General features: G+C 52.1%; 1 protein-coding gene across 2 annotated transcripts; it reads right to left on the reverse strand.

The window, feature by feature from the left end:
* Nucleotides 1–319: 319 nt before the first annotated feature.
* TFE3 (transcription factor binding to IGHM enhancer 3) lies at nucleotides 320–11,390 on the reverse strand. 2 transcript variants are annotated; one of them, XM_025468699.3, is made up of 10 exons: nucleotides 11,036–11,390; nucleotides 8,589–8,702; nucleotides 7,208–7,502; nucleotides 6,318–6,563; nucleotides 6,131–6,235; nucleotides 4,374–4,491; nucleotides 3,988–4,044; nucleotides 3,722–3,797; nucleotides 2,617–2,764; nucleotides 320–2,158 (listed from the first exon to the last, which is right to left on the reverse strand). In XM_025468699.3, the coding sequence occupies exons 1-10, from the start codon at nucleotides 11,149–11,151 to the stop codon at nucleotides 1,718–1,720; spliced, it is 1,716 nt and encodes a 571-aa protein (XP_025324484.1). In that variant the 5' UTR covers nucleotides 11,152–11,390; the 3' UTR covers nucleotides 320–1,717. The 2 variants fall into 2 exon arrangements, with proteins under 2 accessions (XP_025324484.1, XP_025324485.1); XM_025468700.3 differs by having other exon boundaries at nucleotides 7,208–7,446; nucleotides 11,036–11,060.
* Between the last annotated feature and the right edge of the window lie 3,744 nt (nucleotides 11,391–15,134).

Below are 15,134 nucleotides of genomic sequence, written 5' to 3' on the forward strand. Positions count from 1 at the left end.
CTCTTCATCCATTTACCAGCTGTGCATCTTCAGATAGTTAAATTCTAGTGCTCAGCTTCTTCCAACATGAAATGGGAATAATAATCAGCACTTTGAGAAATAGTCCATAGATTAAAAAATTAGGTGAAACATTTGTAACAGGAGGGTGCCTGGCAGATAGTAAAGGAATGACTGCCTTTGCTTACAGGTGTTTTCTTCCAGCCCCTCTAAATTCCTTTATCCATTCCCTCTTAAGTCCGTTTCTTCCAAGAACCTTTCTTCCTCCTGGCCAGCCATGGACCATGCTCACTGGACGGTCAAAAGCAAGGACAGGAGACTCTTTGCCAAAGTTAAAAGCGCATCAAACACGCCTAGCATTTATTGTTTTAATCACAAACCTACAGACCCCTTAGTACACCCTCCTTGGGGCTTGACCCCAAAGATCCAAAGCTGACAACCTTGGGTGTATGTGGTAAGAAGGATGGGGATGGGCAGGGAGTGTCTCTTAACAGCTCTGAAATGGGGGAGATTCCTCCAAATGAAGAACCAGGTAGAGGCCAGAGGTTGGAGGTGATCTAGCTTCTGAGAAGGGGAAGGGGGGGGCCAATAAAAAAATCAGATAAACAAAAGAGGGGTACATATGCTTTTGCAACCCTCCCTCCAAGCCTCTGCTTTGGTGGGGTAAGCTTCCACATCTTCCTGGGCTTGGAAACTCCCCCAGAAAGGCCCCTTCCTTCATCCTGTTCCTCTACAAACTCAAGAGTGCTGGTTCTGGGAACCTGGACTCAGTGCCCCCTAATCCCTATCACCTCCCCAAACTGCCCTTCATGGAGGCAGGACTCTGCCCAAGGGTAAGGGTCTGTCACTCACTCCTGATCTAGGTCCGGAATGTCGACCCACAAGATTTCAAGATCTGCCCCTTTCCCTAAGGGCAAGGTAGGCTCAGAGCCCTCCTAGGTTAAGCCCCGTTGGTCCCAGGTTAAGGCTGGGGAGCTTAAGTACCACTCCCCCCTGCAGTGTGGAATGCTTGGATGGGATGTTGCTAAGGGATAAGGTCTGTGATCTCCACATGGTGGCCAGATCTTTCTGAGTCCTCCATGCCAGAAATACCAGCGCTCCTGTGCCTATAAGGGAAGGGGCGGGGCCTGGCTCCTGGAGCGCTAGAAGGCCAGGACTGAGCTCCCAGGTAAAGGGGCTCTCATCTTCACTTCTGTTCCTAGGCTGGACAGGGCGAGGATCATGGGAAAGGGGCAGGGCTTAACCCCTCAGGGTGGGACCTCTACTATTTTGACTCCTCTTCCTTGCCAGGATGGAATAGACCAGCAGTTCCAAGAGAGGGGGTGGACCAGTATCTTGCTACTTCCTTATCCTAGGAGACCCAACTAGGGAAGTCCCTAAGTGACAGGAGCCTAGCTCATCCTGCCTCCTTCCCTCACCTCGGCAAGGGCAGGTCCCATGGAGCAGGGGCGAGGCTGTGATATCTAGGGGACAGGCCCCACCGTTACTGCCTTCTCCAAGGCTAAAATACCTCACCGGCTGGTATTGTGGGGGAGGGGGCGGGGCCTCATCTGACTCCTCCTCCTTGCCTGGTTACAGGGGTGGGACCTCATCACATCTGCTCTTTCCCCATAACACCTGGGCAGAGCAGTCTCACGGAAGGGTGGGGGAAAAGGCGGGGCCTCATCCTGACGTGTCCTCCTTTCCTGGGTGGGGAAGTCCCAGGGGAGGTGAGGCCTGATCAGGACTCCTCCTCCATGCTGAAGCTGCTGCGGCGACTGCTGGCCTTGGAGACAGCGGGAGATACCGATGAAAGCAGGGGGTCAGAGGCAGCCCGCAGTGGGGACAGGGCGCCCGACAGTCCCCCCACCACCCCTTCCTCCTCCTCCATCAGAATGTCCTCCAGCCCCAGATGGAAGGGGTCCCCCAGATCCCCCAGGTGGTCGCTGGGAAAGTGCAGGTCCAGAAGGGCATCCGAGGGTGGCGCTGGGGGATGCTGATGGGGAGCACTCTGGGCAGATCCCCCAGCTGCGTGAAATGTTGCTGTGCCTGGCCTGCTCTCCTCCTCAATGTCCAGCTGCTCTGGCTTGAGGCTGTCAGAGGCTGAAGTTGTGGCCAGGGAGAGCAGCCCTGGGGTGGGAGGTACTGGCAGACCATGGATCTGTGCCTGCAATTCTAGCTCCTGCAAAAAGTAGGGGGTGGGGGTGGGGGTATCAGATGGGGTTCATAGTTTCTCAGAGGCAGAGAAGTGTAATGGTTAGAAGGGCAGGCTGCCGGGGTGTGAAATCCACTTCTGCTACTCATTAGTTGTGTAACCTTTAGGCAAGTTGCTTAACCCTGCTGGGCCTCAGCATCCCACTCTGTAAAACGAGTATAATAATGGTCCCTGCCTCACAGGATCACCATGAGGGCTAACTTTAGCACGTGGAGATAAGGCTCCTGTCACAGCGTGTGGCTGGAGACAAACACCATATACTTTAGCTGCTGTTCATCACTAGTCTCCTTAAGGTTACGATTCCTACTTATCGTCACCATCCGTGAGTCAGGAAGCCCGGGGATCCCCCAGGTGTTCTGCCTCTGCCTCTGCCTGCAGGAAGCACCCTCCCCAGTCACCTTGGCCACTGCCTTTTCCTCCCAAACCTGAATTCGGAGCTGCAGGCTGCGGTTGGTTTGCTCCAGGGAACGCTGCCGGCTCTCCAGGTCTTTAGAGCGCTGCTGTTCCTTCTGCAACTTGCGGATATAATCCACGGAGGCTTTCAGGATGGTACCCTTGTTCCAGCGCATCTCTCTGTAGGGCCCGGAAGGAGGGAGTGTTGCGTCTGGGTTCTCTTGGGAGCTGAGGGGGGCAACTGCACCAGGCAGAGTGCCCACCACAGGCCTAGGCCCAGGATGGGGGGGGGGGTGGTACATGAAGGGTATGGAATGCCCTGCCTAGGTGTTCTGGGGGAAGAGCAAGTCAAGGCTCCTAGAACATGGAAAACTATTCCCACCTCAGGGCCTCCAGGCCAGCTGTGCCCTCACCTTGAACATTCTTTGCCAGACACCCACATGGCTCCTGCCTCACCTCCTTAGGCTCTTTATTCAAATGTTCTCTTGTCAGCCCAGGCCTGCCCTGAGCCCGCCCTCTTCACCCGGAGTTGTATCCCTCGTCAACCTTCCCCCATCTTCTTTATTCCCTTTTTCAAAATAAACTCTATGCCCAACGTGGAGCTTGAACTTACAACCCTGAGGTCAAGAGTCGCACACTCTACCGACTGAGCCAGTCAGGCACCCACCCCCCAATCTTCTCTTCTTTATTTTTCTTTGCAACACTCATCACAATCGCCCAGATTTTACTTATTTATCTTGTGTGCAGTCTGTCTGCCTCCACTAAAATATCAGTTCCAGGAGCTCAGGGACTTTTGTCTGTTTCGGCCCTCTGGTGTCCTCAGGGCCTAGTGCGGTCCCTGACACAAAGCAGCCCAATGCGACTATTGAACAAATAATTCAGAGGTACTAAATGGACAAAAAACTAAGTGCCTCTGTCATATGGGGACCAGATGAGGCGCACACACTGCAACATCATGCATCTAAAATTTTCGGTTAGGGACAGGTAAAGGCTGCACCCCTACTCATAATGATGAAACCTGGGTGGGCAAGGGCCCGGGGCAGGAATGCTGGGCAGTTCCTGCTCAGGAACAGCTTTAGAGGAATGGGGTCCTTGTCCCACCTTCTGTCAGCCCAAAGCTCCCAGGCCCAGACTCACGGGTCACTGGACTTGGGGATGAGGGTGCCCAGCTCCTTGATCCTGTCGTTAATATTGAATCGCCGGCGACGCTCAACTTTGGGGGTGGGGGTGGCAGGGAGGAGAGAAGAGTGGGAAAGTTGTCAGTAGGTTGGGGGGGGGAGAGCGGGAGCTGGGTCAGGGGGAGGTGTTGCGGGGACAGACTGCCACCTACCCCTCCCCAGGGAAGGCCAGGGTGTGGATCGAGGCAGGGCTGCATGCTGTCAAGGGCACATCAGCTCACTCACTTAGGTTGTGATTGTCTTTCTTCTGCCGTTCCTTCAAAAGGGCCTTGGCCTCCGTCTCTGGAAGAGAGTGGGGAACAGTCAGGGCTTCTGCACATGGGGAAGGCAGAGGGCAGCACATACAGCTGCCAGGGGTAGGGGTTGGTGGGTACGGGCAGGGAAGTGACTTTTGAAAAAAGTGCCACTTTCAGGAGTTTTTAAAGAAGCCCTGGTGACAGGTCATTTGTTAAAATCAGGAAGAGAGAGGAAGTGGGGTCAAAGCTGGCCAATGGGCCATGTGGAAGGAGAGGGCAAAGAGCCCCCTCCCCCAGTATCAGGCCCACCTGGTTGACAGGGGGCTCACCCTGGGGCACAAAATGGGCACATGAGGCCAAGACCCTGGCCCTTACCAGAGATCTCCCGTTTGATGTTGGGCAGCTCAGCTGGGCAGGAGTTGCTGACAGTGATGGCTGGCGTGGCCACACCCTGACCACTGTATACATCAAGCAGATTCCCTGATACAGGCAGCTGGGGGCAGGGAGGGCAGAGAAATGATGGCTAGGACCAGCCCTGGGCTTGGTCCCTTCTTGGAACCAGATCCCCAACCCTCTGCAAGCTTCACAGATAATCTCTTGTAAGGACAGGCCGATTTGGCATAGGCACCCTTCCTTCTCTTGCAGGGGAATCTCACATGGCAACTCTAGGAAGGACAGGATGCAGGGGACCTACCCTGCTTCACGAGGGTACCTGAGTCTGCCAGGGCTGTTCATCATGCCCTCAAATCCCTCAGCAACCTCTGAAGCCCCCCTCCCAAACTCTGGGATTGGCTCTGAGAAGAAAGGCTGGAAAACCACCCTTCTTAGATCTTTGTGAGCTACGACACAACATTCCAGCCCGTTAGCCCCTCCTAGCACAACATTCCAAGTCAGCATTCTTGGAACACTCCAACTCAATCTCAGACCTTGGGAAATTGTCATGGTAACATTCCATCTAAAGTCTGACCTTCTGGAGACTTCCAGCCCCATCTCTAGTCTTCACCGTGAGCATGTCGCATCAGCTCATGTACATGGTCACACACCGAGCTCCTGACGCTAGTATCTTCCTATGTGTTCTGCTCTCTCAGGATTTCTTGTCCAACTACTCAACAAGCACTGCTTTTATGCCAGCCTTGACTTTTTTCTCTCCTTCGCACTCTCCTGGCTATACTATAGGGCAACACACTCATCCTTAAGTAATTAGTCCCAACTCTTGATGAGTTATCATCTCTTGAAACCCCTGCCAGTCTACTGGATCCATGTAATATAAGGTCCCAACCTCGGGCACCTGGGTGGCTCAGTGGTTGAGCATCTGCCTTTGGTTCTGGTAGTGATCCTGGAGTCCTGGGATCAAGTTCCACATTGGGTTCCCCATGGGAGCCTGCTTCTCCCTCTGCCTATGTCTCTGCCTCTCTCTGCATGTCTCCCATGAACGAATAAATAAAAATCTTTTTAAAAATGTTCCAATCTATAGCTGTGTCCAAATCAATAACAAGTTCTGAGAAGCTAGTGCCACTTTTATACCTGCTTGTCCTTTTGGTAAGTTGGAAAGAAACAAAGCTATAGCCACTCGGTATGTCCCAAAGCAAGTTATGGGACTCCTGAATGTTCCAGGACCAGAATGGTATAACATATTAGTACATCCCTTGTTCTAGAGAGTTTTATCCACTCTTTGCAAGGACCCAGCCTCTTGGCATGGTTCACTGAAACAGATGTTGTACATTCCAATCACTCCCAAGGTTCAACCACACCGTGTTTTGAGACTTTTGACACATTCCAATCACTACATGGTCTGGGTATGTCTCAATGACCCAAATCTATTGGTACATTCAAATTGCTATAAGAGTCCCATTTCTTGGTCCCTCCCACACTGAAGCTTGAATGCTTTGGTAGGCCCTGATATTTTCATGAAGTCCCCACCCTTGTGTATATCAAAATCTCCAACATCAACCTTTCTATGCAGCCCAACACAAGGTATCAGGGCGCTAGTATGCTCTAATCTCCTCATGTGGCCTCCTTCTCTTAGTACAATCCAAAGTAAAAGTCTTATATACACAACCAGCCTGAGTGTTGTCTCAGTGACAGAGGGGTACAGCTAATTGTCAGACCAGCCTCCCATCTCAGGGTCTCACCGTGCTGGGGAGCTGCAGCCCTGCAGTGCCTCCGGGCAGGTAGCTAAGCATCTCATCATTGTAACTGGATTCCAGGCTGATGATCTCATCAATGACATCATCAATCTGGGGGAAGAAGTGAATACAGACGAGTGTTAGAACAAGCTAGAGGAGGGGGAGCACAGGAAGATTGTCTGCAGCCACTTACCTCCTTCTCTGAGCTGGACCCAATGGTGAGTAGCGCCATGGGGCTGTTGGGAGCGCTGCCTGTGGGGCCAGTAGCATGGGCAGCCTCAGGGGCAGGGAGTGGCTGGGCACTAGCAGCCCCTGGTGGTGGGGTGAGGGCCTGGGAAGCCAGCTTGGGGCCGAGTGTGGTGGACAGGTACTGTTTCACCTGCTGCCGGCGTGCCTGCTGTAGGTGGTAGCGTGTTGGGTTCTCTAAATGGGTCTGCACCTGTGGGATAAGGGTGAGGAGGGATGGAAGGGGACAAGGTAGGATGGGGTGACTTGGAGTCCCAGGCTGACCCTCAGAGGTTATCTGCTTCTAGGCTCAGGCCAGCAAACCAGGCCTAGAATCTGAGACATGCCCCCCTCCCCAAATACTGGTAAGTCTCCCTCAGGACCCAAACTCTCTTTCTCAGAAATCCCTCAGAGCCCCACAAGAGCTACCTAACACTGACAGTATCCTTCAGTTTCTGGAGCACCTTGTCACAGTTCCCAAGACTCCCCCAGCCCCTGTCTCTGACACTACCTAAGAGACCTGAGAACCACATGTAGCTTCCCAAGTCACCCCAATGGCCAAACTCCTAATGTATTACACATACAGGAAGCTCTTCCTACAGAGTTCTTCCTGGGGTTACTTCACAGGCCCCAGAGCCCACATGAGGCATTCATGAACTTCTGTGGTCCGCCAAGACTCCCCGTGGATCCCAAGAACCCCTTACCACTGTACAAGAACACCTTGCAACCCCTAAACACAGCCTATTTGAACAGTAACTGGAACCTTCCTTAGAGCCTCTAGGACCTTGGCCCAAAAGCCACCAGGACCACTCCTCAGTCACTGAGACCCTTCCCAGGGCCTCTGAATGTCACCCTTACCTTGAGCACCTCCCTGGGCACCTGAGCAGGGGGAGGACGGCCCAATGTGTGGCCCCCCGCAGAGACGCCAACGACAGAGATGGCAGGAGAGGCAGGGGCAGGGCTGGGGAAGGAAGAGGCTGCGGCCTGTTCCCGACGCTCACGCCTCTCCTGCTCCTGGGCCTGGGCCCGCATTAGCTGCTGCCGCAGCAAGACCCGCGATGAAGAAGAGGACGACATGGCAGGGGTCCTGGAGCCCCCTGCAGAAGATGATGTAGAGAGTGGAGCTGGGGTGGCTTGCAGTGATATTGGGAGGCTGTGGAATGGGAAATATGGGGCCACAGGTAAGCTAAAAGTCTCATCCCAAGCCTAAGGAGTCATCGTGGGATGGAGCAGATGCTGTAATTAGGTCCGCTCTCTGCCTTCAGGGGCCACAATGTGGAGCGGGACACCCAGGAACCAGGCCTGGTCACCTCTCCCAGGGGTCACAGTCTGATAGGAGAGACACTGTAACTGAGTCCAGGCCCAGCCCTCGAGGGTCACTGTCTGATGGGGTAGGCACTGGAACCAGGCTGAATCTCAGCCCTTAGCAGTCACAGTCTGGTGGGGGAGCTTTAGCCCTGGGTCCTTATGGTGAAGGATCTGGGCCCGTTCAAACACTGAGGAGAGATGCCATTGCTAGGCTCTGGAAGAGGGAGTCATCCTATTTACAAGAGAGCAGAAGGATGCCAAATTGGAGCTGTGGCAGCAGATTGGTATACAGAGGGCTCTCAAGCTCAGTTTGGGGCTGAAGATGCTCCCTGAGCTCCTGGTTGCAGTTGTCTGGCTACAGGGGCAACTGCAGGCCCTTTGTACCCGCCCCCCTCCCCAGGCCTCTAGTCCCAGGCTAGCCAGTCTTGAAAATCTCAGAGATTTCACAATCCTCTCTTCCAGGTCCCCTCCCCTCTCTTAGAGCCCAGGCCGATGACTCAGCACATTTAGACTTCCAAGCTTGGGGAAAAAAAAAAAGAGACCAGCAGGGGTTCCTCAAGGGTTGGGGGCGGGTAAGTCTGTTGAGTGGGGGAAGGGGTAAGCAAAGGTTATGGGTATGGCTCTCCCCACCTGGGGGCTGCACACTAGCAGGCCATCCTACTTCTCTGGGGCATTCTAGGCTCCCTGCAATATTTGTGGATGAATGGGTATGCAGGTTTTGGGTGGGGGAGGCAGGGGAGTTCTGGTTCAAGAGAATGGAATCCCAGCTTGGCCACCTGCTTTCTCGTTTGACATGTTCTTTCTGGCCCCTCACTTTACTATCTGGAAAATGTAGGCTGGCAGAAGAGTTGGCCTGTCACTGAGGGCCTCTGCCCGTCAGGAAGGAATGGAGGGGCCTGAGGAATTGGGAGTGGAGTCAGAAGAGACAGACCTTGAGCGTAGTGGTAGTGGTTGGCTTTTGAGCTCGTAGAAGCTGTCAGGATCAAGAACGCTTTCTAATTCGATGTCAGCAACGATCCCAGATTCCGGAAGCAAAGAGTTGAGGCTGAGGGTGGAAGGGAGGTAAGGGTGATGGTCAGTTAAGTATATGGAGACTGCACTCCCCTCTAAGAGAGAAAGAACAAGTGGGCAGTGGGAGGAGAGAGATACACACAGGGGTGGGAGGGGATAACACAGAGTGCATCCCTCCCAGGAGGTGACCCTGCTGGGTACCACCACCAGGACTTCCCAGATCTTCCCTGCCCATACTCCTCTTCCCTCCCCACTCTCTTTTGCTCTGTTATCCAAAGTCCCTTAGGATTCAAAATAGTAAGAGTGCCCAGATCCCAACTCCTCACTCTCACATAATCATGTTAACAACCTAGGTTTGAGGGAAAACAGAAATGAAGAATTCAGGAATGACAATTCACTTTGCAGGAGTCCTGACTTTGCATTCAGAGTTCTTCCAGCCCCCACACCCCCTACTGGGGTCCTGGCAGCTGAATGTGAGCCCCCATTTGTCTACACATAGCAGGGTAGGGGCAATCTTCAGCACAGCAGTCTATTGTAACACAAACTGAATGCATCACAAAGAACTGGGGTCGATGATTCACTTGACGGAAGGATCCACGACTTTGCAAATTAGCCCCCCCACCCTGCCCCCCACCTCGCCCCAGCCAGAGTTGAGGGTATGCCTGTACACACCCAAATACAAAATGGAAATATCAAGGGCTCCCCTTATTCCAGCAAATTGGATTTAAAAGAGGGAGAATTTGGGTGGATGATCCGCTTATACAAGCATTCTTTTCTTGGCGGGAGGAGCCTGTCCAGCATTCAGCTGTTTTTTTGGATGGAACAACACACACACACACACACACACACACCTCTAATACCAACACCCATTGACATGAAATAAGAACCCATGTACACCCCTCCCTTTCAACTATTTCCACTACTGTGATGAGCCAGGTTGTTATGAAGGCATCAGAAGATGGGGAAGCATTAGATGCAAAGGCTCCTGCTCAGCCCTCCAGGCTGGGGGCATTCACACACACGTGGATGGATATGCATCCTGAATTGAGTCAAAGACTGAATCCTGAGTGACTATGGGTCACTTGGCTTGACAAGAACTCTCTTCCCTCCCCAACGATCTGTGTCTTCCTTCCTTTCCTCACCCTCAGATGGGGACCTAAAACCACCCAGGAAGTAGGGAAGAGGAAGCTCAGGGAGCCGCTGAGCTCAGCACAACCCCAGGAAGAAAGCAGGCAAAGCCCCAGCTCATGCTTATGCACCCATTGCACAGAAGTTAGAAGAGATGGGCTCTGGGGTGGAAAGGGTGTGGAGAGAGGGCTGGGGCTTACAAGTCGGCTGATGGAAGTGAGGATGGAAAGAGGACCCAGAGGACCCACCCAGGCAGGGATGGTGCAATTGGTGCTCATTCCAGCTCCAGAGACAGCTTGGAGAGTATTTCCAGGGTCTGACAGACAGACTGGGAGGGGGAGAAAAAGAATACGCGTGCATACACGCGCGCACGGGTGTGCGTGTACACGTGTGTGCATGCGCGCAGGGGTAGAACCTGGCTGGCTGAGAGGCTAGGATGGGTGGCAGCAGGAACAAGACCCTCCTCTGGGTTCCCAAATAAGGTCTGAGGCCTTCTCTGAGCTAAGAAGTAGCACCATCTCTTTTGCTTCTGTCTGCCTCACTGTCTCCCATTCAAGCCCCTATGGGGCTGTGGGAAGAGGACTTTTCCACTATCCCTGGGATCTGACCCAGCTGGGTGGGTGGGCAAGGATTAAGTGATTATTCTGGTCAGGTCTTGATGAATGTTGTTTCTCTTCCTCACTCACACACACAAAGCTGGTCCCATGTAACATATCTGAGATAGCCCCAAATACTTCCAGATTCCTGTTATCCCCAAACATAGCCTCAAGCAACCGGCCACTGGGAATCACCCAGCTTCCAAGACAGCACTTCTGTCTCCTAGGACCCCTTCTCTGACACTGAGGGGAAAAGTCCTTCTGATCAGTGCCTCACCTACATAGTACAACCTCAAATTCATCTCCCTCATGCCTGACTCAAGGACCCTAAATTCAGCCTCAGTGCCCCAAGTTCAGTTACCCTAGACTAGGCTCTGGATACAACAGAATCTTCCCCACAAACCCAGTCAAGAGACCCTCAGATCGGAGCCAGCCCTCCCTTAATGCACTTCCATGACTTCTTTAAGCCTCAGTCCAAGCAGGCCACCGCCGGATTCCTTAGGTTCCCCCCCAAGACCGGCGCCCCGACGTCCTCCAAGCCTAGGCCGAGGGCCTCCAATCCCAGTCCTGGGCTCCCGTTGTCCCCCCAGATCAGACCCCCAAGAACCCCAGTCAGCACTACCGGCCCCAGGCAGCCCCGCACCTGAGCAGCTGGGCCGAGTCGGCTGGCCTGCGCTCCTCCAACAGCACGAACACGGCTCGAGGGCCTTCCGCGCTGGCCTCTACGCCGTCCCGAGCTGGCTCGGCTGCATGAGACATGACGCCCGGCCCCGGGCGAGCCCTGCCAGGCCGGTCGGGCCTCGGCCCGGTCCCCCTAACAAAATAAGAGTCCCCCTCCCCCCGCTCGCCACCGCCTCCTCCGCTAAGCCATGGAGCGAGCTCTGCGCGGGCGGGCGGCGTCGGGGCGATGGGATGGGCCGTGAGTCATCCCCCGCCCTGAACAGACCAACACCCCCCAACCTAACCCCGGACGACCGCCCTCCTCCCCCTCGTCCTCTTCCCCCTCCTCCCTGAGCTGGGGAAACTCCACAGGAAGTGACCACACGGAGGACGGACGGCTCGCCGGGCCACCCCTCTGAGTGAGGCGGCCAATCATTGAGGGGTGGCTCGAGGGCCCGCCCTAAGCTACGCCTCCGACGCGGAGGGAAAACTAGATTCGGCCGGCCCTCGTTCCGAGAAGGACGCATTTAGGCCACGCCCCCAGAGCCAGAGGCAAATCAGCGAGAAGTGCTTTGATTAAGCCACGCCCCCTCCTCGCAAACGATCCCTCCGCAAGATTTTTAAGCCGCTCCTTGAGTCCTCTGCGCCTGCGCTCCGATGGCCCGTCAGCGCAGAGGGTCTCCAGGCCGCTCTTCTAGCAGCAGAACCGCGCCCCCTCTTGGCCAATGTTTATAATATCAGCTCCCTATGTTGCGCTGCAGCCTCCATCTAGCCCTGTCTCAGCCAAAATCAAAAGCAGGCCTAGGCAGCTAGGTTCCCTGGAGGTGCGCACCAAAAATCCCGCCCACAAACTAGCCGCCCAGCTGGTCTTCCCGGGAGCACTCCGCCTACTCTGTGTCACCCAGAGCACTTGTTGTACTAGGTCGTCCTGCTCACGTAGTAAGTGCTTAATAAATCCTTGACAGATAGATGAATGAGTGGAAGGATGGAAATTATATCTGGTACCTTCCGTGAATGATTTCTAGAATCATGAAGACCCGGTTTGGATTTGAGGAAGGGATTGCCCCTCTCAGAGCTTCAGCTTTCCTGGCCTGTCAAATGGTGGTGGTGGTGGTGGTGGGTGCCTCATAATACCTGTCTGACAGGGTTATTATGAGGATTAGAGATAATTTATGAAAAGTGCTAGCAGGTGGTTTGGCATACAGTAAGCTCTCCAAAACTTGATTCACACATTTGTGCACTGATTCAACAAATATTTATTGAACTCCTCTGTGTGCCAGATACATGCAAGCTAGCTTGCACACAGCAGAGGATCCCCCACACATACCTTCAGGTGCGTAGTCAGCTCACAGAAAACCTAGACCTACGACCTTACCTTCCTCCTTCTAACATCCCAAAACCCTGCCCAGCAGTTGGACCTCAGGGAACTTCAATGAGGTCTCATTTGTCTTGCACGGTCCTGTATTGACACAGGAAGTTGGCTTGGTAAACATGCACATCCCCACAGGCCCTTGCAGCCCCATTATCCACACAATAAAGAAGATAATTCTTGGGATCCCTGGGTGGGTCAGCGGTTTAGCGCCTGCCTTCGGCCCAGGGCATGATCCTGGAGTCTCAGGATCAAGTCCCACATTGGGCTCCCTGCATGGAGCCTGCATCTCCCTCTGTCTGTGTCTCTGCCTCTCTCTCTCTCTCTCTCTCTCTCTCTCTGTGTCTCTCATGAATGAATAAAATCTTTTAAAAAAGATGATAATTCTTTCCCAAATTAATCCCTTTTTAGATTTATTTATTTATTTCAGGGGGAGAGAGGAGAGAGAGAGAGAGAGAGAGAACGCACCAGGGAGGAGGGGCAGAGGGAGAGGGAGAAAGAGTCTCAGCTGGTCCTGGGCCTTGATCTCAGGACTCTGAGATCATGACCTGAGCCCAAACCAAGAGTCTGATGTTTAGCTGACTGCACCACCCAGGTGACTCCACCAAATTAATCTTTTTAAAAAAATCAACACTTTACCAATAAAAATTCCAAAATGGAACTCATAGACCTGATGTTAAAATTCCTATGGTGCCTTAAATATGTGAAAGTATCTAATTTTATAAAAGAGGAAGAAAGGGGGGAGCCATTAACTTACTAGATTCAAAATATATCACAAAGCACTAGTAATTAAAACACCATGATATGGGAGTAGGACTAGAAAATTAGATCTAGGGGATCCCTGGGTGGCTCAGCGGTTTGGCTCCTGCCTTCAGCCCAGGGCATGATCCTGGAGTTCTGGGTTTGAGTCCTGCATTGGGCTCCCTGCATGGAGCCTGCTTCTCCCTCTGCCTGTGTCTCTGCCTCTCTCTCTCTCTCTCTCTCTCTCTCTCTCTGTGTCTCTCATGAATAAATAGATAAAATCTTAAAAAAAAAAAGAAAATTAGATTGATGTTACAGGACAAGTCCAAAAATCTACTTAGGTACTTGGAAAAAAATTTTTTTTAAAGATTTTATTTATTTATTCATGAGAAACAAAGAGAGAGAGAGAGAGAGACATAGGCAGAGGGAGAAGCAGGCTCCATGCAGGGAGCTCAATGTGGGACTCGATCCCAGGACTCCAGGATCACACCCTGAGCCAAAGGCAGCCGCTCAACCTCTGAGCCACCCAGTTGTCGGTACTTGGAAGAATTAATAAGCAATATTTCAAGAATGATATTTCAAATAACTGGGAGGTAGATGGACTCATTTACTAAAATGGTTTGGAGAGAAATAACTATCTTTTGGGGGGAGGGATTAGACTCCTAATTTACACAATTCAGAAAAAAAAATAATTCCATGGGGCTTCACCTTGGTGGAGCATGCAACTTTTGACCTCGAGGATGTGAGTTCAAGCCCCACGCTGGGTGTAGAGATTACTTAAAACTAAAATCTTTTTTTTTAAAGGAAAAAGAAAAAGAATTTCAGATTAGTTAAAGACCTAAACATTTGAAAAGAAACTATAGGGCAGCCCAGGTGGCTCAGCGGTTTAGTGCCACCTTTAGCCCAGGGCGTGACCCTGGAAACCCGGGATCAGTCCCACATCCGGCTCCCTGCGAGGAGCCTGCTCACTCCCTCTGCCTATGTCTCTGCCTCTCTTCCTCTCTGTGTACACTCTCATGAATAAATAAATCTTTAAAAAATAAATAAATAAAAAGAAACTATAGAAAACATCAGAACAGGGGCGCCTGGGTGGTTCAGTTGGCTAAGCGTCTGCCTTCGACTCAGGTCATGGTCCCAGGGTCCTGGAATCCAACCCTGCATCGAGCTCCCTACTCAGTAGAGAGCCTGCTTCTCTCTCTCCCTCTGTCCACACCCCCTCCCACAAATTCTCTCTCAAATAAATAAATAAATCTTGTAAAAAAAACACATCAGAACCAAATAATTTTGGAGAATATATTAACAACTTCAGCGAAAATAAGGACTTCTTAAAACAAGATATGAAAGGCAAAAGAGCGACGCCTGGGTGGCTCAGTGGTTTAGTGTCTGCCTTTGACTCGGGTCATGATCCCGGGGTCCTGGAACCAAGTCCCGCATCAGGGTCCCTGCAGGGAGTCGGCTTCTCCCTCTGCCTATGTCGCTGCCTCTCTCTCTCTCTGTCTCTCATGAATAAATAAATAAAATATTTAAAGAAAGAGAGAATAAGAAAGGCAAAAGATATTTTAAAAGTGACAATAAGCAACATTGACCATCCAAGGATGGTCAAGTACTTTATCTGTATTAATTCATTTTAATCCTCACAACTTTATCTGTATTAATTCATTTTAATCCTCACAACAGACCTCTGAGTAGGGTTCCATTTATTGTCCCAACTTTTCAGATCAGGAAACCAGGGTATACCTAGGTTAAGTCATTTGCCCTAGGTCACCCCAGTTTGTAAAACCTGAAAATAAAACCCAAGCATTCTTTACCACCCTGCTGCACTGTCTTTCCAATTTGATCACATGAAAATACAAAACTGTAGTCTGTTGAAAGATGCTACAAAGTTAAAAGACTTGCAGGGGACTGGGAGGGGAAAAAAAACTATAGCATTAGATCCACAGGTTCATTATCCTGTCACACATCCCAGTTCTAC

Source organism: Canis lupus, chromosome X (assembly GCF_003254725.2).
Source record: "Canis lupus dingo isolate Sandy chromosome X, ASM325472v2, whole genome shotgun sequence".
NCBI classification, from domain to species: domain Eukaryota; kingdom Metazoa; phylum Chordata; class Mammalia; order Carnivora; family Canidae; genus Canis; species Canis lupus.

Coding starts and splice junctions, on each gene's coding strand:
- TFE3 (XM_025468699.3), bottom strand. CDS start 11,151: ATGTCTCATGCAGCCGAGCCAGCTCGGGACGGCGTAGAGGCCAGCGCG. Junction 7,503..8,588: donor CCACTACCACTACGCTCAAG/GTCTGTCTCTTC, acceptor CCCATTCCACAG/CCTCCCAATATCACTGCAAG. Junction 4,492..6,130: donor GGCTGCAGCTCCCCAGCACG/GTGAGACCCTGA, acceptor CCCTGCCCCCAG/CTGCCTGTATCAGGGAATCT.